Source organism: Ictidomys tridecemlineatus, chromosome 7 (genome assembly GCF_052094955.1).
Source record: "Ictidomys tridecemlineatus isolate mIctTri1 chromosome 7, mIctTri1.hap1, whole genome shotgun sequence".
Classification (NCBI taxonomy): domain Eukaryota; kingdom Metazoa; phylum Chordata; class Mammalia; order Rodentia; family Sciuridae; genus Ictidomys; species Ictidomys tridecemlineatus.
Window position 1 is genome coordinate 7,035,295 of NC_135483.1, and position 26,813 is coordinate 7,062,107.

The 26,813-nt window shown below is 43.2% G+C and overlaps 1 protein-coding gene across 7 annotated transcripts in view; it reads right to left on the reverse strand.

The window, feature by feature from the left end:
* The window catches only part of Khdrbs3 (KH RNA binding domain containing, signal transduction associated 3), a 180,920-nt gene extending 154,318 nt beyond the window's left edge, over window positions 1–26,602 (reverse strand). For 3 of the 7 annotated variants that reach the window (XR_002483555.3, XR_013423765.1, XM_021723997.2), the window contains exon 1: window positions 26,028–26,103. Coding sequence is in view for 5 of the 7 variants with exons in the window: in XM_021723997.2 (XP_021579672.1) it covers window positions 26,028–26,073 (46 nt within the window). In the remaining 2 variants the exon portion in view is untranslated. Of the gene's footprint in view, window positions 1–25,541; window positions 25,564–26,027; window positions 26,109–26,432 lie in introns of those variants that run through there. The other 4 variants (XM_078016664.1, XM_005316132.4, XM_078016663.1 and 1 more) reach the window with 4 other exon arrangements.
* Window positions 26,603–26,813: the final 211 nt, after the last annotated feature.

Below are 26,813 nucleotides of genomic sequence, written 5' to 3' on the forward strand. Positions count from 1 at the left end.
TGATTTCAACTGTTCTATCAAGGATTTTCTTAAGTGAAACCGGCTTTGTTTTTCTCTGTTTTTGTGTTTTGGGCACCGGGAATTGAACTCAGGGGCACTCAACCACTAGGCCACATCCCCAGCCCTAATCTAATTTGTATTTTATTTAGAGACAGGATCTCACTGAGTTGCTTAGTGCCTTGTTTTTTTGCTGAGGCTGGCTTTGAACTCATGATCCTCCTGCCTCATCCTCCCCAGCTGTATTTTTTTTTTAAGCTATCAGCACCTGGGAGTGAAAAATATAATTACTTAGTGCCTTGATTTCTGCTAAGGGTCCATAAGTTTTACCTGCCATTGGCTTTTGCATCATCAATAAGAATGACACAGACAAAAATGCAAAAACAATACCTTCTTAGAAAGCATCAGGTTGGTTGTGAGGGTTCATGGCCCACATTGATCCATAGCACTAATCTACTCCTGCAACCCTGTCAGTTCTCCCTGACTTACCAACCAGGGCAACGAGTGCCCCTTATCTGATGGGGCTCTATGGACCTCAGCTTTATAAACTAAAGCAGTTTCCTTCTACCTTAAGTTCAAAATGAAATGGGAGTGGGTGGGCTCCATGCTTCTGTGATCATGTCAAGGTGTAACCTGGTGTTGTATCATAACTAAAAAGAAATAATTAAAAAAAAACTCAACTGAAGTTCTCTCTCACACATACACACACACATAATACAAATGTTTGCCTTTAACAAGTACTACTTATTTAGCCAAATGGAATAAAGCTTATCTAACAGAATGCACAATTTCAGATTATTTTCTTCATCTCTTTTCTTTTTTTGATGAGAAGAGGATGTTTGTTTTCCTTAAAATCTAAAGAGATCTACTCTTGGGCACATTAATTGTGGTCAGAGAATAGGGATCATACACACACAAATAGACATATTTAGAGATATAAAATAAAACTGCAGATATTGCCTATTAATCTTCCTCTAAATAAAGGTAACAGGAAACTAGAGAGACATAGAGATGCACACTCAAAAACCCAGAACTCCAAGAGCTCACAGACTACTGGGGAAAAGCAGCAGAGGGAATCGAAAGCCTTGGTAGTAACCCATCAATGTACCAAAATTAAATGAGCAAGAAGGTAAAATTCTCATTCTCAGCAACACAAAGATACAGACACCTAGATCTCTATTTAACACACACACACACACACACACACACACACACACACACACAAAGACTATGACATATAAGCAGGCAGAGTTGAAGAAAATAATGCCAAATAAGAATTCCTAGTTTCTAAATTAAATGTATTATAAATTTAGAAATGGAGTACCCAATGCAGACTGGAAGTTCTACCCAGAGCAGCTTCAGATCTGGCCAGAAACATTTTACAAGCATGTTGCTCCATAACACCCTATTAAAACTTCTGTCCTCTGTGCTTTGGTCATCTAACCCTTATAGTGTCCCATTAATTACCAAAAAAACCAAAAAATCAGAAACTGGTCTTATGATTCATATCACATATGGAAGCTTCAGAAACTGAAAGAAAATTGTGCTTAAAGTTCAAAGAGAAACTTTTAGTTTCTTTTTTTATAAGTCATATTATTATTCTTTTCATTTATTAGTTTTATCTAAAATAATATTTTATATTAAGTCAGAAAATAGAGCTGTTAATATCGTCCACACTATATCATCCTACTGTTTCCTACTGAATTTTAAACTTGAGGATAAAACCTGGTTCCAAGCTTTAATAGGCACAAGCAGCCTGCAAACACAAAAAAGTGGCTTTGGAACCACAGAGACCCCACTACAAGAACTTCCCTCTGCCAAACAGGGGATGGGTAAGCAGGAAGACAAAGCTAGTAATCACGTGCTGGGTTCTAAACACTGGGTTTGCTGGGCATGAACGCTCAGAGATGTTTATTAAGCGTCAGCTCTGAGCAGGAGCTCCCAGTATGCTGAGTCCACAGTAACAATCAAGACGTGTCCTTTTCCACCTACTTTATACTGATACACTGTGCAAAACGAGACTTTGAGTAGTCTCAAATTGAACATAGGCTCTTTTTGTTTCTGGCAATAGCCAGGCTTCCAATCACATAAAGAAACCCATACTATAAATATTAATTCTGCTTTTTCTTCTTGGTATACTTCTCAACTATACCTGATGTTGAAAATAGCATGACTTCAAAAGGGCACCTGCTAGGAGTCTGATAAGATTTGCTATCCTAAACTTTCATCTCTAGATGCTCAATCCAAATATAAACTTGTACAGCTAAAGGTATAAATTAAGCTTTTGTTAAAAGTGTTTTTCCTAGTCGGGCACAGTGGCGCACACCTGTAATCCCAGTGACTCAGGAGGCTAAGACAGGAGGGTCACAAGTTCAAAGCCAGCCTCAGCAACTTATTGAGGCACTAAGCAACTCGGTGAGACCCTGTCTCTAAATAAAATAGAAAATAGGGCTGGGGATGTGGCTCAGTGGTTGAGTGCCCCTGAGTTTAATTCCCCGTACCCTCCCCCCACCCACCAAAAAAAGAGTGTTTTTCCTAATAAGCTGAATTTGGAGTAGGCCTCCAAATTTCTTATCTCTGCCAGGCTACAGTATCTATCCAAAATAAAAAAGTTCTTTTAACAGCTCATTAATGGAAATAAACTGGGTCCTTCAGAAGCCTGTCATCTATAGCTGATAGAGCTATCTGTTCAATAATTGGGTAAGAACAAATTAAATGATATAAAAACTTTTTATTACCTCTTTAATTCTGTTTCTGAGACCAATATGGTACTAATCTCCCCTTCATCACAGAGCAACATCAGCATGTGAATAGGTTAAAGACAAATATATATATAAGCACATAAATGTAAATAACTTTAAAACCAAATACAAATAACCATGATATAGTCTAGAACCACATACTCAACTTCTATGTAAACATATTCATATGCCACAGAGACATGTCCCTTCTGAAGATTGACAGCCTACACATGTGCATATCTACCTATGCACACACACTAACAATTTCTGAAAACAGTATGATAAATTCAAGATAATATGTGAACACAGAGGTTTTAAAATGAGTTTTGAAGCACTACCATGTACACTAAGGTCCACTAATGTTCAAATCCTTTAACTCTAACTTTTAAAGAGTGAAAGTTGTCATAATTCTGGGATCCACCATGGTCTGACAGGCTCCATGACTTTGCAGGGCTGTGATCTTTCCTCTCTTACGTCCAATCTCACTGAAGTCTAGAACTTGATCTCCATTGTGCCACAGAGAGACCTGCAAGGCACACTTTCAAAGGCTCTTCTAGCACTCAGGCCCATTCCCACCAGGACAGTGTCACATGGATAACACTTTACTTGACTAGTGTCTTTTTCATGTCTAATTGCATCTTGAAAGTGGAGGGTATCGTCTTATTCCTCTCTCCTCTATCTATCATTATGCTTAACACGATGTGCAAGGGATAAATTTATTCCACAGACATCTGAAGCCCACTATGTGTTAGGAAATGGAGAAAGAGAAAGACAACATTGACCCTCTTCGATCTTAAATATTAATAACAAATATGTTAATGACCATTGGCAAATGATGTCAAAGTAAAAAAAGGTGGAAAGGTTCAAAATCAAAGCCCCAACTATTTGGGAGACTAAGGCAGAAAATCTGCAAATTAGAATCCAGTCGCAATACTTAGCAAAAACCTGTCTTAAAAAAAAAAACAAAAACAAAAACAAAAAAAGACTAGGGCTGTAGCCCAATGATAGAGCTCCCTTAGGTTCAGTCTCCAGTATCACAAAAAAAAAGAAAAAAAACAAAACAAAAAACCCAAAACCCAAAAAGTAGAAGAGAAACCACTTTGATTCTTCCTCATCAGAGACACTTCTGAAAATAAGTAATTGTGTTAAGTATGATTCATGTTTGGCCAGATCTGATAATGGTATTTCTGCAAGTCAATTTCTGTCACAATTAAGTACACTAATTTTAGATCAATGCATGCCACATAGATAAACACTACCATTGTTATTCAAACTGTGTTAATGCTTTGAAAGCATCTGGAAGAGGACATACAAGACCTGTATATCTAAACGTGCACAGATTTCATGGAAACAACAACTACTAATAGTCCTTTCTGATGAAGATGAAGAAGCATTCTATAGACCTGGGTTCTGAAAGCATTTCTGCCACTTACCTGCCTCTCTGAACCCTGGTCTTCTCATTTAGAAAATAAAGACAATATCTGCCTCCTAGCAAAGCTCTGATTTTTGGAGATGTCAGTAAACCTCCCTCATCTTCCCTCTATCCACAAACAGGAACTCATTAAGGGTCAAGGAAAATGGACTACTATAAATAAAATCAGACCTATTTAGTTCTTTCACACAAAAGGTTTGTTGAGTATTTGGGGCATGTCCAGCAATGTTTTGGCAGCCTGGTATCAAAAGTAAATAACACAAGGTCTGTGTCCTCATAGAGCTTCCATCTGGAGAAGGGATCGTGCCTGAAGAAAGGAAAACAAAGGTTTGCAGATGGTCCTGGAAAGGGACTTGGGCTCACAGACCGCCACTCCATTGACCTGTTTTCAATTCTGCTTCTCAGTCCTTGAGGGAGTCAGGCTGAGAGCACCCCTGCCCATGAGTACCACCCCTCTCAGAAAGCTAAGAGGGTTCAGGCCCAATACCCAGGGTGCTATTCTGTATCTTCTGGACCCAGGCCTAGCTAAGTCATAACAAAGAGGAGCCAAGGTCTTTAATGAAGTAAGTGCCCTACCTCTGAGCTATACCCTCAGTCCTAAACTATGTGTTTTCAAGGCTTAGGCAAAATGAAAAATATATAGAAACAAGAGATGCCAATCAATCCCAAATACCAAATAGTGCATTAAGAGGGTCAAGTACAATACCATGCGAGAGCACTCTGGTGGAAGCCCTATAAAGTGCCTGTAAATACCATCACCATCATCTGCATTATCTTTATCACTATTTCATCCTATTTATGCTTAAATATAGCTCCAAGCAATACCTGGTATTTTAAAAATCAACTTATACAAAAAGTTGAAGCTATTATATGAAATCTTCCATTTTTAAAAAATAAGTTTCCTGCAAAAAGCAAAGCAAGAGTCTAGATGAAATATAAGATTGATAAAAAGAGACCAAAACAAAGAGTTCCTACAAGCTCTGTGCAAATGAGCCCCCACAGGATCTTTGTGGGCAGGCACGGCCCCTCTCCTCAGGCCTGCCAGACTTGTGTCTCTCCCTCTGCTCTTCTCGCTGCAGACAGTCCAAGGTGAGCAGCCCACTCGCCCTCAGGAGCTCTCCTGTCTTGTCCAGGGAGGTCACGCTTTCTCCTCAGTGACCCAGAGCACTGTCAGCATTGCCTCACGCAGTACTTTTTAAAACACCTCTTACATGTGGGTCACTGTTTCAGTTACTGGGGACACAGCAATAAGAAAGCACTGTTTCCATAGAGTGTATGGTCTCTGGGGATTAATGGATTATATGTCAGGTGACCACAGAGTCCTTCCTGAGGAGAAGTGAGCTGAGCACAGAGGGCAGCCGAGGAGGAGGGCAGGGGTGTGGTGCACAGGGCACTTTCTACCTGCACACGCAAGTCTTGTGCACACTCCCCAGTGACTGGAGTTTCTCCAGTCAGGAACCAACCGCACGTTACCGTCTTCAGGCTCCCAGCCCAGCATCAACAAGTCCCAACCGGAGAACAGTGGTGATGGCTGACTGCACTGCCTGCTGCCTCCTGGTGTCAGGGAGTGCTTCACACACGTCAGCACACTTAACCTTCACAGCAACACTTTGAGGTGATTATTTTTACTACAGGCCACATTTTACCTCAAATGAGGAAATTAAGACAAGGAGGGCTAAAGTTATTTGCATCAGGACACACAGCTAATAAAGTGGGATGATGAGACAGTTTTAAGCCCCATTCTTAATCACCTGCAATACCATCTTCCCCAAACAGTGGACATTCAAAGTCATCTTACATCAACACAAACTGCAGTCCCACATTTATGCCCCAAAATATGTCTACAAGTGTCCAGTACAGGCCCGGAGTCAGAATCCTGGCAGCTCCGGGTATGGAGCGAGTGAGCTTGCCGTGAGGTCTTCACATGGCCACTATTCCGAGGCCTCGGGCATCTGGAAGAACATGCCCAGCTCTGGAGGCAGCATGAGGCAAGTGCAGGAGGGTGGCAGAGGCAGGGCAGGCACAGTCACATCGGAAAAGCCGAGCAGTGCCTGAACTCAGAATGTGGCTCCAACTCAGTGCTCCAGACTACTCACTTCCAAAGACTGACTAGTTTCAAAGGAACCAAAGTACAGATAATCCCTCTACCCAGCAGCCTGGACAGTGCTTTACCACTAACAGCAAGTCAACCTCAGCCAGACAGCAGCTCAGACCCACCAGGAACTGCCTTTCCCGCCACCCTGCCATCCCTCAGGTGCTGCTGGGCTTCCTGCTGCACCGCAAGCCAACCACAACAATCACTGGCTTCAGAAGGTGTTATCAGACAGGTCTGACCATTGTGCCACATACTTACCTGTAAAAGAAGAGCTGGCCCATAAAAACAACATCTTGCAGACCTGGGCCAGGGCTGAGATACTTAACTAGTAAATACAACACTGCAGTACAGAAACCCACCAAGTTTGGTCCTTCTTTTATTTGGGATGGGGGTTACAGACAGGAGGAGAGGAGAGAAGGTCTTGATGTCTAAAAATGCTACGGGAGGGGGAAAATCACCAAAACATGAACAAGCCCAAATCAGAAAATAAGAGACACCCTTCAGGGCTAAAGAACACAAGTCTTGAGGTCAAAACAGCTTGGCTTTAATTTGATCTGCTGCATTAGTAAACCCTAAAGCTTCATTCATAAAATGGGGGTATTGATATCTCTCTGAATAAACCTGTGGCACAGATTAAATAAAATATTGTACTAAAAACAGAAAAACAGATTTTGGAATTGATGTGCAATAAATAGTAGCTACCAATGTCATCACTGTATGTTTTATTTCTTATGGTGGAATATCCCAGGACAAGAGACATGAACATTAGTACACAATGTCTTCTCCTTTGTAAGTCACAGCTTACTGCCACAGCTAACACAATCATCCTCTCCTCAACTTCCACTTTACTGACCACTGGTGTAAGTCACCTGGCAAACAGTCCCTGACTTCCAACACTTGATCTACAGTCATCTTTAAATGCCATCTACCATCTTATTCTTTTTATAGCTTGTTTACCCATTTAATGTAAGAAATTATTAAAGCCACGAACCACACAGCTTTAAAGCAAAATAGATACAAACTGAAGCTCTCACCCATCTTTACACTAGGTAGCCTGAGGAAGTCTTAGCACCTCTGATGCTCAGGGTCCCGTCTACTCAGTGGAGACAGTGATATTACCTAAAGGGGCTGAGAAAGCCAAGTGCCATGCCCCAGCACCACATAGAGAGCAGGGCAGAAACGCAGAGCTGGTTTGTCAGGCAAGCTTTCAACTTGCAGTATTTCATAGATGAGATTCTCCTTGAAGTTAAGGATGCCGATTTACTCTTCATAGACAGCAGCACATTAAGAGTAGACGAGAATATTTGGGGGGGAAACAAGAGCAGTAACTAAGGATAAGCACTATAAATATTCACTAAGGCTGATATGGTCTATCAGCATCTAAAAACTAGAATGGCGGCTGGGGTCACAGCTCAGTAGTAGAGTTCTTGTCTAATATGTGTGAAGCACAGGGTTTGATTCACAGCACCACATATAAATAAATAAAGATCCACTGACAACTAAAAAAAAATTAAAAACAAAAAGGAGAATGATAAAGGGTAGAAAAAAAGGAGAAAAGCAACCCAGTTGGCTGATAAACTACCTGACACTTTAGCCCTTCAACAAATTCTCTGACAGATACTCAGAACATTATCCAGACAAAACCTCACTGTGAAATAGGAGGCATGAGAAATTACCTCTTAATCCCCTGTAATTTAACAGAAAGAATGTGGACCTGGAAATGGGACTGATGGTGTCCACATATTCGGTTACAAGCTAGCCCAGTGACATCAGGCCAGTCACACCTTCCAGGAGAGCCTGTTTTCTCACCTGTAAATGAAGTTTATGTCATTCATCTCAGAGGGCTATACTGAGGATTGGAAAAACACGGTCTATAAACCCCCTGCCACAGTGTATGATGCTCAGCACAAACTCCACAAATCATAGCTCATTATTAGTAATGATTATGTGACAGCGACAAATCATTTAATGTCTCCAAGACCCCTGATGTATAATTTGAAATAACATAGCGCAAGAAAATCTCTAAAACCAGGCTGCAGATACAGCAGACACTGGACAAACACAGGTTCTGCTCTGTGATCAGCAGAACAACGGCTCCCCTCAAAGACACGTGCGCCCTAACCTCCAGAGCCCAGGAATATCAAGTTGCAGGGCAGAAAGGAGCTAAACCTGCTGGCCAGCTGGCCCTGAGATGGAAAGATCATCCAGAATTACCCAGGTGAGCTCGGGGTACTCACAGGACCTCAAAAATGGGAGAGAAAGAGCAGACGGAATAGAGAGGTGAAGCCCAGGAAGGACGCAGCAGTCGGCTTTCAGCTCTGCAGAGAGGAAGGGCCACAGGCCCACTCCTGTGAGCAGCTTCCAGAAGCAGTAAGAGCCCAGGGAAAATGCTCCCCAGAGCCTCCAGAGAGGAACAGAGCTGGGTCTACACCTTGATGCTCCGCAGACTTCTTACGTCCCGGACTATAAGATGATAAAGCTACTAGACTTGAGACAATTTGTGATGGTGTGCAAAGAAACCAATCGCTCTCCCAGCATTTTAGTCTCTTATTTATTTATTTGTATTGGGACTAGGGATTGAACTCAGGAGTGCTCTACTTCTGAGTTTCATCTCCATCCCTTTTTATTTTTTTATTTTGAGACAGGGTCTCACTAAGTTGCCCAGGCTGGCCTCAAACTTGCCATATTCCTGTCTCAGCCTCCTGAGTCACTGGGATTACAAGTATGCACCACACACCTGACTTCAGTTCCATTTATTTTAATGGGTATCAAAGAACATCTGATTATGAAAATTTTTTTAAAAAAGAAATGTTCCCTCTAGATCGATGCTTGATCTTCTTGAGAAGATCACTTCTTACTCAACTGAAATTAAGGTGTGATTTTTTTTTCCTAACGGTGCTTGATTCCAGGTCTTTGCCATAAACAACTTAGAGGATGTAATATGATATATAAACTGAGTCATAAACATTCTGGACCAATAGTGTTAAATAATTACAGCCCAGAATTTCCTGATACTATGGGTTATCAGAAGCTACATGAGTCACCAACATGGACATCCATCAGGCAGCTTGAAGCACACTGCAAGTCAGGTTTATTGCATCGTGGGAATGTTTTTGTCTTCCAAAGGCTCAAGTTCTAGAACTTAGGCCCCAATGTGGGAGTACTGATGTTGTAGAAACCTTTTTCTTTTTTTCTTGGTAGCGGGGTAGTGGAAGATGATTGACTGCGTCATGGGCTCCACTACGAAGGGATTCACGCCACCTCTCTGGAGTGTGCTAGGTGCACTGCGATTTTATTAGTTCTCTTAAGCTAAGCGTGGTCTGTTCTAAAGCAGGGCCACTGCAAGCACTTAGCCCTCGGCCTGTAGTGGATTCCCTCTCTATTTCCCCATGTTGTGTGACATATCGTCAAGAGATCCTCAGCAGGATGCTGGCACCAGGCTGGTTAGGTTCTCCAGCTTCCAGAGTCATGAGCCATATATCTCTTTACTTCATAGGTTATTCAGTCTCAAGTATTTTGATATAGCAGCACAAAATGACCATTAAAGGACTCAAAGCAAAGTCTGAAGTTTGGAATCTATTCTGAATATCATGATTTTGATTAATCAAAAACACACTGTTTTCTTTATATGAATGTGAAAACAGTTAAGACCAGTAATTTCTGAGTAAGGACTCCAAGTCAAGGTAGGTAGAAAAGTTTATTATTGATGTTTCTCAAACAGATGGCAAAAGTAGCCTGAAAAGGCATCTTTTACAACCTTTTCAAGCAGAAACTGTCAACCTGAAACTGCATTAAATGAACTATGAGACTGTGAACTATGAACTAACAATTTACTAACTCCTATGGTCTAAAGGCAAAGGAACTAAAAACTCATCAGTAATTTGGTCAAGTCTATTAAAGACAACAAGAATCCCTGCTGTTCCCCTCCGCCCCCAAACCTAACATCACCACAAATAAGAAGGAACTAAAGACACACTCATGGACGCTTCTAGATCACCACACGCTGGGCCAGGATACTACAGAGTGGCTTCCACATCGGCGTAGACAAGAGGCTAAAAAGCTATCTTCTGAGAAGTGACCTAGAACAGGGAAGCAACCCTAGAGAGCAGCAGCATGAAGCAGACAGTGGGGTCTGCTCCCTCGCTGAGCCCTACCTGAAGGGAGCTGGGGAGTCTTCTGCTGCAATTGAACTTCAAAAGGCTTGCAGCCAAAAGACCTTCGACAATGACAAGTGTCTACCAGCCTAGAATGCTGTCCCTACACTCTATACACACTGCCAGTGTCAATCATGACATGGCCCTTGTTCCAGGACCTGGAGATATGGGGCCAACACAATCAGCTGAGATGCAACCCACCAATCAACAACATTCACAAGGAATGAATCAATTTCCCCAGGGACATGCTAGTGAGGACCAGCAGCCACAGAGCATGTGATTTTAATGTCCAGGAATGTGTGAACCCAACTCCAAGTCAGACTGGAAGGCCTGTGGTCACTGGTGAAGAGAAGCTGTCAGAAGCCGTTAAGCCTAAGAGAACTCTTCCCCATATCCTGAGCTCTTTGTATCAAAGGATGGGGAAGAAATAGAGGGTGGATGCAGTTCGGTGCAGAGTATATATGTGCATGGAAACATCACAGTGAAACCTACTAACTGCACAATTTATGTGACTGGATAATCATGATAAAAAAAGAGCATGCAGAGATCCTACTTTGCCTCAGTATAACTGGAATCATAAAATTCAAGTTTCCTACTTAAAAAGAGAAATATATCAGCAAAAGAGAAAGAAAAAAAACTTTTAAAAACAAACAATTTTTAGTGTAATTTACACTGGCAGGGTCACACACTTTTGTTCAATTGCTTTTTATTTTGCAGTACTAAGGACTGAACCCAGGGCCTTGTGCATTGCTACACAAGCACTTTACCACTGAGCCACATCCCCGCACTTCCTATTTTACTAAATTGAGACAAGGTTTTGCTAAATTGCTGAGGCTGCCTCAAACTTGCAATCCTCTTGCCTCAGTCTCCCAAGTACCTGGGAGTCCAGGTGTGTGCTACCACACACTCTTTATGAAGTCACTTAACTCACTAAAAAAATGACTAAGGATTTCTTTTCCTTTGCCCAACAAACACTTCAACATTCATATGGCTGCAAGGATCCTTTCCCTTGAACTTTTCTCTTTTGACCCCATGTGCTCCCTGGGTAAGCTCATCCTTAACCAGGGCTTCAAATACAGGATGGTGCCTTTCAGTGAAAGTAAATTCTAGAAAGACCACATATGTATCTGAACTCACACATTTTAAAACCTTTTCAACCTGATTGTTCAGCATCCCAAATGATATTTCAAAAACCCAAAGCTGACCATATCAGTCCCCTGCACTGCACTCTTCAACCATGTTTCCAGATCCTAAACTACACTCTCACTCCTTAGCCATCCACAAGGCCCTTCGCATTCTGGCTCCTGCCTACCTCTCTTGCCCATTTCTCAACCTCTTCCTGCTTTCACCTTATACTCCAAACGAAGGTGCCCTCACATACATTGCTCATTCAACACATACTGAGCATCTATCATAAGCCAGATGTAGTTCTGGGCACAGGAGATCTAGCAGCCAGTCCAAGTCCAGCTCTCAGGAACTGAGAATGTGGTTAATGTCTTGAAGCATGTTGCTAAATGCTCACCACAGGTCTGGGAGGTAGTTGGAATCATGCCTGCTTTACGAGCTAGGACGTGGGAGCTCAGAGAGGCAGCAGGGGTGACCACCCACACAGTTCGGGGCTCAGACCCACAGCCCAGCACACTTGTCTGAGAATGGCAGATCTCTCCTCAAAGTCAATAGATTGGAAACCCAAATAAAAAGCAAATATTCTTTTTCAGTTTTGCTTCACCAAACCATCCAAAGAGAATGAATTCATTGCCCTAATCCAAAGGAAGAAACTTGGATTAACTTGCTATTCCTTCCACAAACACTGGGGGAGTGCCCACTAACTCCCAGGCTGACTCTAAGTACTAAGCACTGCAGAGTGAACCAAAGATTACAAGTCAGAGTTCCAGCCTGTCGGGGGCCGCGGTTTCCATGGGAGAAGCAGCTCCCAGCAAAGCACCATGGTGGAGTGGGACAAATGCAAAGATGGAGGCCAAGAGGACGGCACTGCACCAGGCCCTGGGAATGCCGAGAGGGACAAGAGCAGCACGGGCACCACACATTCTGCCCCAGGACCCACAGTCCTGCAGTCTCAGCAATGCTGGGAGAGGGGCTCTGAGAAGGGAACCTCCTCAGATCACAGCTGTGCCCCGCTGGTGCCCAGGGTGTTTCACTGCGACGTCAGGAGTCATTCCTAAGTCCCTCTTCCTCCCCCAACCGGAACGGCGCACAGCTCTTAAGCAGGGCCATAGAACCCTGTGGGCTTGTCTTTGTGACAGCACTTAGCACTCTGCAATACAAATGTCTTTTAATTTGGCTGTTTCATGCTGAGAACACTTTAACCCAGCCCTGTGTCCCAGCACTACCCAGGATAAGCACGTGGTCCTCACCAAGAACCCAACACTGCTCCAGTCTGAGGAGCCTGGAGAAACATCCACCCTAAAGCTTTCCTCCCAGAGGCACCCCAGGAATCTGAAGTCGTAACCACAGATCATGCTCCCCTTCCACCTTAGGGCTCACTCTCGACCGCACAAAACTCCTTTCTGCCACCAGCCCTTTTATTGGGAGTAAAACTGTGCGGACAAGTGGGGAATTCATGTGCACTCTTCCAAGTGCCCCAGAACCTGAGGAGCATCCGCTCTGTGGCCAGTGCTCTGTGCTGGGCTCCAAGAGGAGGGAAGCAAGACATGTGTCCTCTGGCCTAATGCCCTGGGGAAAGGAAGTGACCAACTTTTGAGTACTGAACAGTATGTCAGGCACTTTGCACATATCCCGTGATGTGTGCAGGCAAAGGACCTGAAGCTTGCTGAGCTCATCACCCAAGTCACACACCATTTGAGGATGGGGACCCTGCCCAGGGCAGAAAAGGAAGCTCTGACAGAACCATCCAGAATCCTACAGAGCATTACCAAATTATGTAACTTCTTTCTTCTTGCCCCGTTCTTCTAAATTATTGTAGACTATATAAATACAGGGTGGGGAATTACAAGTCCCTCTTGCCTGAATTAGGGGTATACTAAGTGGTAAGCCTTGTGTTCAAAAGTGGAGAAACTCCTTTCTCCGTGTCTCTCATAGAGAGACAGATGTTGAAGAATAAGTTCCTTAGTACTTTACATAAACACAAGACCCCTGGGGTCCTTGTGTTGCTCCCTCAATCCAGCCACACTTGCTGTGACTTGTGTGGGTGGCATCCAGTGCACCAAGCCACGTGGGGCACCTGTGTGGCCTGCTTGGGTTCTGCTGAGGAAAGGCTGATGTGAAATTTATGGCACATGCCTGTGCTTTGTCTACACAAATCATTATTACCAGCAAGTTTTGTAACTTCCCTGTTTTCAAAATTAAATAGTAAAAATTGAAAAAAAAAAACAGTCAAACTTACCAAACAAGGCAAAATCTCATAAGGCACCTCAAGACCTAGAAGACAAAATCCAAGCAGAAGAAGGAGCCTGCTCTCTCTCCCCCCAGGAACGTGAATTGTCCTGCCACACAGACCTTTGAGACCACTTCTCTGGATTTTAGAGGAAGGGCCAAAGACGCATCCTGCTGTCTCCAGTATGCACCACAGCCCGTGACACACAGAAACACTGCTCACCACAAGTTTCAAACAGCCCCACATTTTTGGAATTAAAGAAAATATATATAAGTGACCATTAAAAGCCTAACTTGCTTTTGAATCACCGGAGACCCCGAGCTGGCACAGCTGCACAACTGCACCTTGACGCGGCACTGCAGCCATCTGCTGCAACGCACCAGGTCTGGTTTCTTTGTCCGTGTCCATCAGCACCTCAAGGGCTGGTAGCAGGCATCACCAAGAGGTGGCCATTCCCAGGGACACTCCTCTCTGAGAACAGGAGTACTTCCTGATGAAATCCATCTGCCACTGCTGCAAAGGAGTCCTTTTCTGAATAAGTTAGAGCAAGAAATTACATGAGAAAATCGTGAAGAAACAAATCTATCCTGTGACAATAAAAGGAGTATGATTTTGACATTTTTCACACAGTCACTTGACTGATGCTGGAGCCTGGTCGTCCAGCTGAGGCTGCAGGAAAGCGCCTGATACCTGACCCCAGGAGGGGCAGGTGCCAGTCTGCACACACAGCTCTTCCTCCAGACAGGCATTCCGAACGAGGGGCAACTTTCTATCGTGGCTACAAAAATGCCTTCGTGAGTTTATGAACTTATTTTTTTCTCATTATTACTTTGCATATTATACTTTTAAAAGACTTTCATCTTATAAATAAGGACAAGTCACAAGAAACTGACGACCAAAACACCTTTAAAAGATAAATGAATGGTCCATACTAGAAAGAGCTCATAATTACCATTATAGTCTTTTTATTATGCCCCTATTGTAGACAGCACTGATAAAACAAAATTTTACCAATTTGGTACTCAAACCTGGTTCTTAGTCTCTGAGAGCAGGGTGGGGTAGGCAGGCTCAGTCAGGGCCAAAGCCAGCATGCTGCTTGTTTAGGTTCAAATTTTGTCAGAACACACACACACTCATTCATTTACATACTCTCTACAGCTCATTTTCCACTATACAGGTAGATACTGAATACGGTGTACACCCCCAGAATATTTACTCCTTAACCTTGACCGAGAAAGCTTTTGGCTCTAGTCTAAGAGCTGAGCACAGAGACAGTGGAGACCTGCCAGTCACACCCCTGCTATCTGACGTCCGAATAAACGGCCTGGAATCAGACACACTCCAGCCGCCCAGACCTTGGTGTATAAACAATATTCCATTCTAAAATAACCTGGCGTCCACCGAGGAAGAAAGAGTTGACTCTAGAGCCTGGGCAGAGCAGAGAGCCCTGGAACAAAATGCTCTTAGAAAGTAAAACAAACTTTGAAAAATTAAAAATACAGAACTCTCTGGTATCCTTAAAAGATGGCTTCCTGAACTGCCCCAAAATACCAGACTCCGCAGATACTCGGTTCTTATATAAGATGGTGTCTATATTTACACATAACCTATGCAACCTCCCACATCCTTTAAATCATCTCTATGTTACTTATAAAACCTCATAAAATGTAAATATTACATAAATATTGTCATACTTTGTTGTTTAGAAAATAAAGTCTGTACATGCTTAATAAAGACCTATTTTTTCCCCAAGTATTTTGGATCTACTGTTGGTTGAATATACAGATGCAGAACCCATTCATCCAGAAGACTAACTGTGCTCAAGTGTGTGAGGTGATCCTGTCAAAGAACCCAGGAGCCGGGGAAAGGCCCCAGTGGACAAATCTGGGACAATCTGAGCATCAACTTATATAGTGATAATAAAGGATTATAACCCATTGAATTAAAAAGAGGATCCATGAATTCCTAATACACACAAGACGGGTGATCCATAAACAGGAGGAAGGGAAGGAAGGAGAGAGAGGAGAGAAAAGAGAAAGAGGTCTCCTGTCAGCAGAAAGCCAACCAGTAAAAATGAAGGGAGGTGAAATGAATGAGTTAGAAACTGCAATGTTTCAGGGAAGCAGCAGTAACTAAGAGCTGATAGAATTTGTGAGAGACTTTAATGAGGAACAGAGTTTTCTCTGTCTCAAGATATCTCTCCAAGAAAGTGCTAATTCATCACAAAAGAAACCAGCTACTTTGGAGTGGAGCTACTCTGGCACCACAGTGACCAACTGACCAAACTGACCACCACTAACAGGAGAAGTGACACTGACGCCATGTGCCCTGGTAGGTGTTCTGAGAAGGACCATCTCCCCTGCAGCATCCCGCCCAGAGTGCAGAACAGGAGGCATCAGACCACCCGACCCGAGAGGCATGCCACAAAACCTGGCCTGGGTTCTTCTGAAGTGCCTGTCATGGAAGGCAAAGGACAGCAGAGGACTCGTTCACGGAAACCCAAGGGGACCTGGCAACTGCACACAACACGTGGCCCTGCACTGGACCTGAAGGGGCAGGGAACAGCAGGTGACCTCAGCATGCGGACAGTACCTAACGGTGCTTTGTTGCTGCTCAACTTCTTAGTTTGATGATCACACTGTGGTTATGGAGAAAAAGGCCCTTATTTTTAGGAAAGAAACACTGTGGTATGTAAGTGCGTAGTGGGTAAAGAAACCTAACACTTGTTCCCTCCTCTCACCCAAGTCATGAGAATACACATACACACCGAGGGATGCCACGTGGCCGTGTAAACTGGCAAATCCAGACAGACGGCTGTGAGGGGTGCTGAGCACTGCTCTTCCGATTCTCCTCTAAGTTTAAAATTATAAAACTTCCAATGCCTCCAAGTGCAGTGGCACACTCCTGTAATCCCAGCAGCTAGGGAGGCTGAGGCAGGAGGATCACAAGTTCAAACCAGCCTCAGCAATTTAGTGAGGCCCTCAGAAACTCAGTGAGACCCTGTCTCAAAATAAAAAATGAAAAGGCTAGGGATGTGGCTCAGTGGTTAAGAGCCCCTTGGTTCAATCCCTGGTACCACTTCCCCCAAAAAAATTAACACCAAGAAGAAATAAAGAATAAAGGCCTTAAAAGTGGGAGGGAAGGAAGGAAACAGATGAATACCTACAATACACCACAAGAAGGAGGACCTTGAAGAGTCATGGAGACAGGAGAGACAAAGCCATTGTTCTGCAGGAGCCAGCGAGTGACCTGCTGCTGCCCAGGTTGGCCGCCTGCCCTGCAGAAGTTCTGCCTCCAGGCAACTCTCACTGAAGAAGAAAGCCATCTTGCTCCTGACACGCCCAGACCCCACTCGGAGCCCCCACTCTCCACGTCTCTTCTAGCTCGGCACTTAACATTCCTAAAACTGTCCTGCAGACATGTTTATGTCCACTGCTGGATCACGATTTTTTTTGATTAAACATGCTGAAGAAAACAGCAGCAGCAGCTCTTCACCACGTAGCTATTACATGCCAGGCATGTCACCAAACTCCCCTTCACACCACTGAATGGCATGAAAATCCAAAGGAATGCACTCTTTGTTAAAACTAACTTTTTATCACTATTTTACAGACATGAAACAGGCTGAAAAGGGTTAATGCAACCAACATCACGATGCCAAGACGTGGCAGAGCTGAAATACAAACTCATGTTTTCTATCATATAACTGTATTACTATTCTTTTTTAGCAAATAGTCTGAATCTGAGTTCAGTATCATTTTCAATTAACCATGGCTTGCACATAGTAGGCAAGCAAATGGTAAAAGGGATGTTTCTAAGTGTTAGATTTGTTTGTATTCTGAGTCACTCGAACTGAAAACAAAGTACAGAGGACAGAGGAGGCATAGATGGTAGAGAAACCAAGCCTAAAGAGAAGAGAAAAACAAAACAGATAATCTATGGCACTGGTAGATAACCATGAGCTGAAGTATGAAATTCAGATGTAAAAGAGGACATGAGGAAGAGAAATGTATGATAATCTCATATCCTCATTAGATATCAGTATCACTTCACCTCAATGGCAAGCCATGAGGTGGGCATCACTGCCATGTGCGGCGGTGGGAAAGCAGCTTAGAGAAGTCACCGATGCAGAGTAAAGTGACAGTTAAAGTTGGAAGTGTTAAATATTCAAGTTCAACAAGTAACGGTTGCATAAATGAATGAAACTTTTAAAGTCCTGTGGATTCTTGATCCAGTTATCCCTTCTTCTTCCCTGGTAAAAAATGAATGAAAACAGAATGATGGCTCTCTCCAAACTTTTTCCTGGTTTAGACACAGACAAGTCCTTTAGCCCACTAGCAATCAAGTCAGCAGACAACAGAAGGCAGGAAGCAGGGCTTTCCACACCAGCTGACAAAACTTTTGTTACTACTGTTGCATCCTTAAACAAACCAAAGATTTTGACATACAGGCCAATGCAAATTAACAGTGAGTATTATAATTTTCCCTCCAAAAATCATATTACAAAGCCGGTAGCCATAAGTTAGACTACCCTAACATCTTTGAGAATGTGTTTTCTTTAGGTAACATGACCCCTCTAAGTTAGCTCTATGACCTTGAACAAGTTATATAACCCTCTAAGCACCATTTCTTTATCAGTAGAGTGAAAACAACAAAAGTAACTTCACATGACTGTCACAAGAAACTTCACATGACTGTCACAAGAATTAAACTGCAGAAATGGGTGAAAAGGAATCTAGCAACAGTGCACAGCACACCTCAGGAACTCAAGTCAGTACTTAAACAAAATAAAAATGTCATGGCTTTCTACAACTAATATGAAAGATGAGTACAATGCATGGAAACCCAACACAAGGCAAGCTGGCTGATCAGGATCAGCTTCTATACAGGAGCAGCTCCGGCAGTGGATGGAGAGGGTCTCCTGGCTATGTGGAGCGCCATCTAGTGGAGGAAAGGCAGAGCACCGGGTGTGAACAGCATGGCAAGCAGAGGAGGAAAGCATGCCAAAGTCCCCTTCTCCTCTCCTTTGGAGGAATTTCTCAGTGGGCACTCAAGCCAACAGTGACCCCAAGTGTAAGACTTATACCAAAAATAAAGTTCAAAAGGTTGCTGTCTCATACTCACCCCCTTTATCAAATTAAGGAAAACCATCAATAATTGCCAGGTACACCTTTAAAATCCCTCAAAGAGTAGCAGAGGCTGATTGGTGAAAAATAAAGAAATATTTTTTTTAAAAAAGTATAGAAATTTACAGCTTAAAAATTCAGAGTAAGACACCCTGTGCTTGTAGAGGCTGCTAAGAGTCCTGACAGGCTTTGAGCTCTGTAGTCACACAACTGCTGATGAAATTCCACTTGCTAATTGAAGCTTCAGGTGCTGTTTCTTTAGTGGGATAATAAAAATCAATCAGAGATGCTGCTCATTTTGATATAAATGAAACAAACTTCCTAAATAAGGGATTTATTCTTCAATATTTCCAGGATAAGAAAATAAAATTACTCTAACATCATAAAATTACTCCAAGAATTACAACTAGATGATTTTGTATTATTAAAATACACTTTATGTCTGGGAAGTGGTGCCAATACTCCTAACACCTGCCTCAGGGCACTCTATAAAATAGCAAGTAATGTTCACTAAATACCTATGATGTGTTGGATGCTGTGCATATGTCAGAAAAGCAGCCTCAGAAATAGACACCAGACCCTCAATCTTACTCATGGTAAAACTAAGGCTCCAAGAAACTAACTTGCACAGACTAGAAAGTTGTCACCTCCTACAATTACGTGGCACTTCTTACAATTTATTCCTTGTTAAGCAAGGCTGTTCCCCCAAGTAAATTCCATTCCCCAGATTCTCCATATGGGCCCTGGTCAAAAAGTTTCTGTCCCTTGCCAGGCCAGGGTCTGTCCCTCTGTACAATATGCAATCTCTACTGCTCACCAGTCCATTACTAAGAAGTTAACCTGAAGAACTGTGTTATCAGAATTCCCCACAAAAACCAAACACATGAAGCCAGAAAGTTTCCACCACTACCTGGTGCTCACAGGTATATTGCATAAAGTTAAACAGGTGAGGATCTGAATCCTGGTTCACCCCTTGCTAGCTGTGTGATGTTGGGTGAATTATTTGATCTTTCTGACCTTAGTTCTCTCATCTGCAAAATTAAGATAAAATGATTTACACTTTTAAGAGTGCTGAAAGAATTAAATGAAAGACTATACATAGAGCATGCAAAGCTCTTGACAAATGGTAGCTAATATTATTAGCAATTACAAAGCAAGTTCATTTAAGCCTAATGTCCCTTCTAGAGAGCCAAAAACCATTATTTGCAGGAATTATTTGTTCTTGTATGTTGACAGTTTTTTGAGTCTATTTTCAGAGGATGGAGAATTTCTAAATATACCATAAACTGACTATAAATCTCTGATATATACTCTCAACCATTTCCGTGATAAGGTATTAAACTACAAAGGGTTCTGTGCCTCTGAGAGATTCCCTCAAGGTAAACAGACCCTTAGCAAGAATTTCACTCACAAACATTCTATACAGGATGTTTTTCTATTTTTCTCTTTGACCACTGAAATACATACATAATTAAAAAACATTACCTGGCATGCCCGCTGAAGACTGAAAAATATTGCTGGAGAGCACAGGAAAAACAGTGAGCTTGCCTTTTTGGTAAAACACATTTTCAGAAACCTTTTTTAAAGATTCATCATGAACTGTGGAAATTCCTAATGGCTTTCTACTACAATGAAACTTTTATTTAAAAACAAACAATGTTGAGTAAAGTCCTTTCATCTCTTTTGTTAAAGTATCCTATCAGAACACTCTAGAATTGATGTAAAATCTCAGCCTGACTACTTACAAGCTGTGCACCTTGACTAAGCAAGTTACCTTACATTTCTGAGCCTTAGATGCCTCGTTTGAAAAAAAAATAAAGGAGGCTGGCGGGAACTGAAGCCACCTACCTTGCAAGACAACACCTAGCACAGGAGAGGCTCTCCCTGGGAGGGCTTTTATCACAATCATTACCCCCAATGCGGAGAAAGACCCTACTTTTACTTTTACTAAAAAATGGAAGCCATTCTCTCTTTACTCAGTGGGGACTGGATAACAGGCAAAGGGGTCTTTTGATATCCAAATTGCCCTTGGCATTAAACTTCCAATTTCCATTGTTTCTCTGGCTTTGGGTTTCTGTTTAGCATCTGACATTGCAGATTAGCTCCTTCAATTCATAAAAAGTCTTACTTAGCATGTGACAAGGGCTTCCAAAATCTGGCTTTACTCTGCCAAATAAATAAATAAATAAATAAATGAAATTTCACTATGGGGTTAAAAGGGAAGAAGAGCTAATTGTACTAGAGGGCAATGGCTTAACAATGGCTTTCCTCAAGAAAGAATAAAAGTATAATTAAAACAATTTTTTAAAAAATTGTTTAAAGAATAAAAGTAAATAAACATCCGATTTAAAGCAGGTCTGACAATATCTTCTCATTATCTTATAGAAAAGGACCCCTATGGTTGTACCACAGTTAAGTGCCTTTCACTCAAATCCTTTCACTGATATATGTGCACAGCTGTTAAATACTACATTCCAGCCCCAGTTCCGGTGCTCTAAAATGTTCTGGCATAAGGCTCTTGACTGATTGCTGAATCCCATATAGACTCTAATTCCCCTATGTTTGTGACAATTAAGAACAACAGAGGAATGAAGACTGGAGTTCCCTTCACAAGACTAGGCTTTCACACAGAGATGTTAGACCAGGCGCTTCCTCCCAGTGCAGACAGAGAGATCCAAACAGTGTGTCAAGAACTGTGCCACAGGAGACTTAAGCCCTGGGTGCCAGGTGACACCAGAAAATAGGCAGTGCAACCCATTAGAGAGAAAAGGAAGTGGTCAGAAGAAAAGCAGCAATGTGAGGAGCTAAGTATAAATATGGATGCTGTATCATTTACCTTGCAATCTGGCAAGACCACGGAGCAAAGAACAAACTACTCATCATAAAGTGCCCAAGGTTTTCATTCTCCTCCTGTGGCTAACTCCATCACCAAGATCTGACTAGTAACTTCACATGTAGACCTCCCTGGGTCGGACGGCACAGGGAAATGACAACAGAGACTGCACCTGGCGCTGACGTTTTATAAGCATGCCACCTTGGGCATGTCACTCTAATGTCAGTCTTGTTTTCTACCACTGAAACGCTGGCCAAACGCCTCTCCATTCTGGGCTGTTACAAGTATTAAGATTTGAAACATGGCAGGGTTAGAAAAGTGCTCAGAAATGTCCATAAACTATCTCAGTTAAATACAAATTATCTGGCCACTAAATATTTCAGAAGGGCAACTTGATGGACATAAAAAAAATTCAACACAGAATTCAACAAGAATTCTCATATCACATATAAACAATTAAAGGATTAATAAGATGTTCCTTAGGAAAGAGAGTACCCATAAATGTGAAGCTCCTCCTCTCTCTCAGAGAGGACAACACTTTCTCAGAAGCAGAGACTGCTTTCCCTCTCTACCTCCAGGACCAGCACAAAAGCCCAGCATGGAAAGCTATCCATAAACACATAATTAATGTCCAAATGCCAAAACATTGTAACTCACAATCACTAACAATACACTATATAAAACTCAGAAATGGACTACCTAAAACTGAGTCATCATATCTATTTTCATACAAAAACATAGCAAAAAATTAAAAATATAAAACTGATAACAGAAGAAAAACAATTAACATCTAACCACATCCCCCTCTGGATGCAGCACAGAATCACACATCATAGCATGAAGGCATCCCACTCAAACACAATTTGGAGATTCTCCTTGCTTTACGAGGCTGACAACATTCAGGCAAATCAAAATGGTTTTCCAAAGGGATCTCCCAAAATAAAATGTTAAGCCACTGTGTCTTATAGCATGTGCATTCCTATGTTTATGCATTTCCCCTTTATACATCTGAATGCCTCACATATATCCTAGGTAATGCTAAGCACCCTAGCACTTGAGATGTAATGTAAAAACAAAACAAAACAAAACAAAACACTTATTTTGAAATACCAACAAAGAACTTTATGAATCTGAACAAAAACAGACCACACTTCCTCCTGTAACCAAAACTAAATGTGACTTGGCAGGGAATGAGCCACCAACCATATATTACATCAGATAATTAAAACAGTGTTATGTCATCTTATTTAATGGTTACTTGGCTTGGATTGAAAACCATCCAAACCAATACTGAAGAGTTGGATTAAATTACAATGCATAGACATTTCTTCAGATGTTTTTTAGTAAGAGTCAGCACAACTCCTACTAGCAGACAATACTCCTACGCAACAATATTCTCATCTCCAATGAACCTCCTTAGCAAGAGACACAATGTCAATTCACCCTACAGGCACCTGGGTCAGGGGTGCCCTGGGAGGCAGGCAGTGGACACAGAATACCAAAACCTATTTGCTTTGATTCCATTTTAGCATCAGGTAAACACTAATTTTTTTTTTTAGAGAAACAAATTCAATATTTAAGGGAGGTAGAAGAGAACCAGTTATCCTGAGAAATAAAAATAAAATCAGTAACTAATGCCCATCATGAAACACGAATCTGGGAAAAGTAAAAAGGTCAACCTGTACTGAATAAGAGCACATCTCTTGATGTCATCCATCATCCAGCTCAAGTCTTACATAAAGATTATTAGGAAAAAATAATTTAGCCACAAAGTTGATCGATGTTTTTGAATACTGAATATCAAAACAGGATAACTCATTTGTTATCTCATTACATCTAATTTATTATTTTCATTACCATAATTTGCTGATTTGTAAACAAAACTACTGGTAACAGGCAGGCTTTAATTTAAAAGTGCCTGTTGACCTGATATTAAAATCCTGTGCTCTAATGAACATTTGTTTTGTCAAAGAAGACAAGTACAGAAAAAAATTTTTAAAACTCAGGATAAGTTTTCCTAAAGACACACATTATTTATCTTATGTTAAGTCTACCAGGAACAATCATATTAATTTCACTGATTTCTACAGGGTTTTTAATTAGCATGTGCAAAGTGCTTCATTCTGTCTTTGGAGGAAGACACAAGGACAATGACCTCAGAGAAAGACAGTTTGAGAACAAATTGGGGGTAGTCTAAAGCCATATAGCTGTCTCCCTGGGAGACACCAATATCTTGACTAACAGAAATGTTAAGTGTGAGATGGAACTAGATGCATGTGTCAAAGTGCCTTGGAAATTTTAAAACACTAAGCGAACATAATGTCGTGTCACCATTTGGAGATGTTAACTGCAAAATATATCTATTACATGTCACAACACAGTAAAATAAAAGTTCAGAAGGCTGACCAATCATCACTTCAAGATTTTTAGTGCCAGCATAGATTTAATGCTGGGATAAGAATAACTTCTGAGAGAAAAAAAGACTTTCCTTAGGGGAAAACACATAAAAACACAGCTAAATGAGAATAAAAGTACTTTCATATAGGCAATAACAGGATGCTCATCAGATATAAAATCAAACTTTCCTAACTAACATTCAAAGTCTGTCTTCAGACACTATGCTTTAGAAAGGCACTTGTAATTTTGGAGTTATGTAACAGCATAATTAATATTTTAAATGACAGAGCTTTGCATTCTGGATAGCGGCCTAGAATTTAAAGGAAAACATTTAGTTCAAAGCCATCTAAATTAACAGCATTAACAGGAACATCTCTCCCTTCAAATGGGAGAGATGCACTTCTTACAAGAATTACACTTGTGATGAAAAGTAAGGTAATCAAGCCTAACACCCCAAAATCACTAAATGACAACATTTCCCCAATATCAGTTTAAAGTAAGTAGAAGCCATTATCACTAGTAAGAAGAGAAACCAAAAGAAGTGTGAACCATATTACCAACAAAATACTGTGGCAACATGGCACAGAAAATAATGCTGACTTTTGCAGTAAGAAAACTCATTACATTTTTAGTTAAACTGGTTCCTTAATTGAGCATACTGTAACTTTGATTCAGCTTCTTTATTAGGAAAACTGCACTTGATGCCACTGTCCAGAATATTTTTAATGCTAATGATCTCACACAATGTACAAAGAAATTTCTTTCACAGGGCTGACAGCCCAGCAGGCAACAAAAGATATATGTAAATCATAAAGAGCAAGGAGTACAAATCTAACTGCAGAACTGCTCAGAAGGGCATGGGATTAAAACTCACATTCTTTTTCTCTTAATTCAGGAACTTGTGCCCATTGCTTTTTCAAAAGCCCTTTTTATTAAAGAAATAAGAATAAACATTCAATGAAAATAAAATGGGAGAGCTCTATGAACCTACAATTTTTGTTCTACAATCCAAATATGCTTAAATTGTTGGAGACGGGCAGAGCCTCTCCATGAGCCCCACCAGTCAACAGCTCAAGCGCTACTTCTACTTCGTAGAACTGGCTTCAATAGGTACCGGAGGTCGTAGTTTCAAAATCTAGTGCCCATACACAAGAATATGTCTGCCTTGTCTTTCACTTCCAACAACAAAAAAGGCAGGGCCAACAATAGGAGCAGAAGCCACGATTTAAACAGGGAACCATAGACTGTCACAGCACAGAGTGATTCATGCATATGGTGACAGATCTGACCAGATAATATTTCTGTCATTTCCCAGAGAAAAGCAGCCCAGTGCCGCCAGCCCATCTTCATCTGAAGGGCAATGCCAGATACAGGAGCAGTGGAGTGCCCCGGGCAAGGAAGGCTAAGTTACCGTCCATCCCTGCAGAGGATTCAGGGCGCCAGAGCAGGAGCACGCCAAAGGAACCCTGTCCCGGTAGGCGTGCCCAGTAAACCCAGGATCCCGTGCTCCGGCGCTTCCCCGAGCCCGTCTCACCGCGCTGTGTGGCGGAGTGTGCGAAAGGCACAGGCGGCACAGGCTTTCTCCGCTTGAACCCCAAGACAGCCGCCAAGGAGGTCGCCCACCCGGCGCTTCCCAAAGACTGGAGGACCAGCCCAGAAAGGCTCCCGCCGCCCGCCGCCCGCTGTCGCTCCGGCGCCGAAGGCCGCCTGCGAGCCGGCTGAGCGCGCGGCCCGGGAGCGCAGCCTGCCCCGCCAGGACAGCCACCTGCGCCGGGCCACCGGAGGGCGGGCCGGGCACTGGGCTTCCCCTGGGACCCGGCCTCTTTCCTCCCCCGCGCGGGAGGTCTGACCCGAAGCCTCTTCCCAGGTCCCCAAACTTCACTAACAACCCAAGCACCTGTTCCCTTCGCTCCTCTGCATCTGATCCCCTCACGTCCTTCCATTTTCCTGAAGCTCTTTCTCCAGCTCCCAGACAAGCCGAGCGCCGGTTCCGAGTCCCCCCTCCCCTCCAATGAGATCATTCAACCTCCTCCCCACTGAGCCCCCACCCAGAAGTTTCCCCTGGGTATCCCCGAGTCCCCAAAGATTCCCCGCAAGTCCTGTCCCGACGCCCCAGCCTCCCGCGTCCTCCCCGAGCCCCAGGTGCGCCGCGGCTCTTCCCCAGGCGTCCCGCCTTCGTCCGGGCCCCGCCCAAACGCCCGGAGACCGGGTCACCGCGGCGCCCCGAGTCCTCGCACGGCAGCCCCGGCCTCTGCCCAGGCGACCCGCAGCCCAGCGGGCAGCTGACAGCCGGCGCCCTCACCTTGGTTCACCAGGCGCAGGGCGTGCGTGAAGGAAGGGTCCAGCGAGTCCTTCTCCGCCATCAGCTCCGGCAGGTACTTCTCCTCCATGCTCGCCGGCCACCCGGGCCCGGGACGCGGCCCCGCAGCCCGACCCGCGCGCGCCCCAGGGGCGCGGACCCGGCCAGACGCCGCGGCGGCGGCCGAGCCCGGCGGGCGGGCGGAGGCACGGGGCGGGCACCGGCCGCTCAGCCCGGTCCCCAGGCGCCCGAGAGCCCGCGCGGGCGGCCGCCGCCTCCGGGACGCGCCCCGCGCTGCGGGCACCGGCGCGGTCAGGCGGGCCTCGGGCCGGGCGCGCGGCGCGCGGAGACCCGGACGCAGGCAGCCCCGCTCGCCCGCCAGCG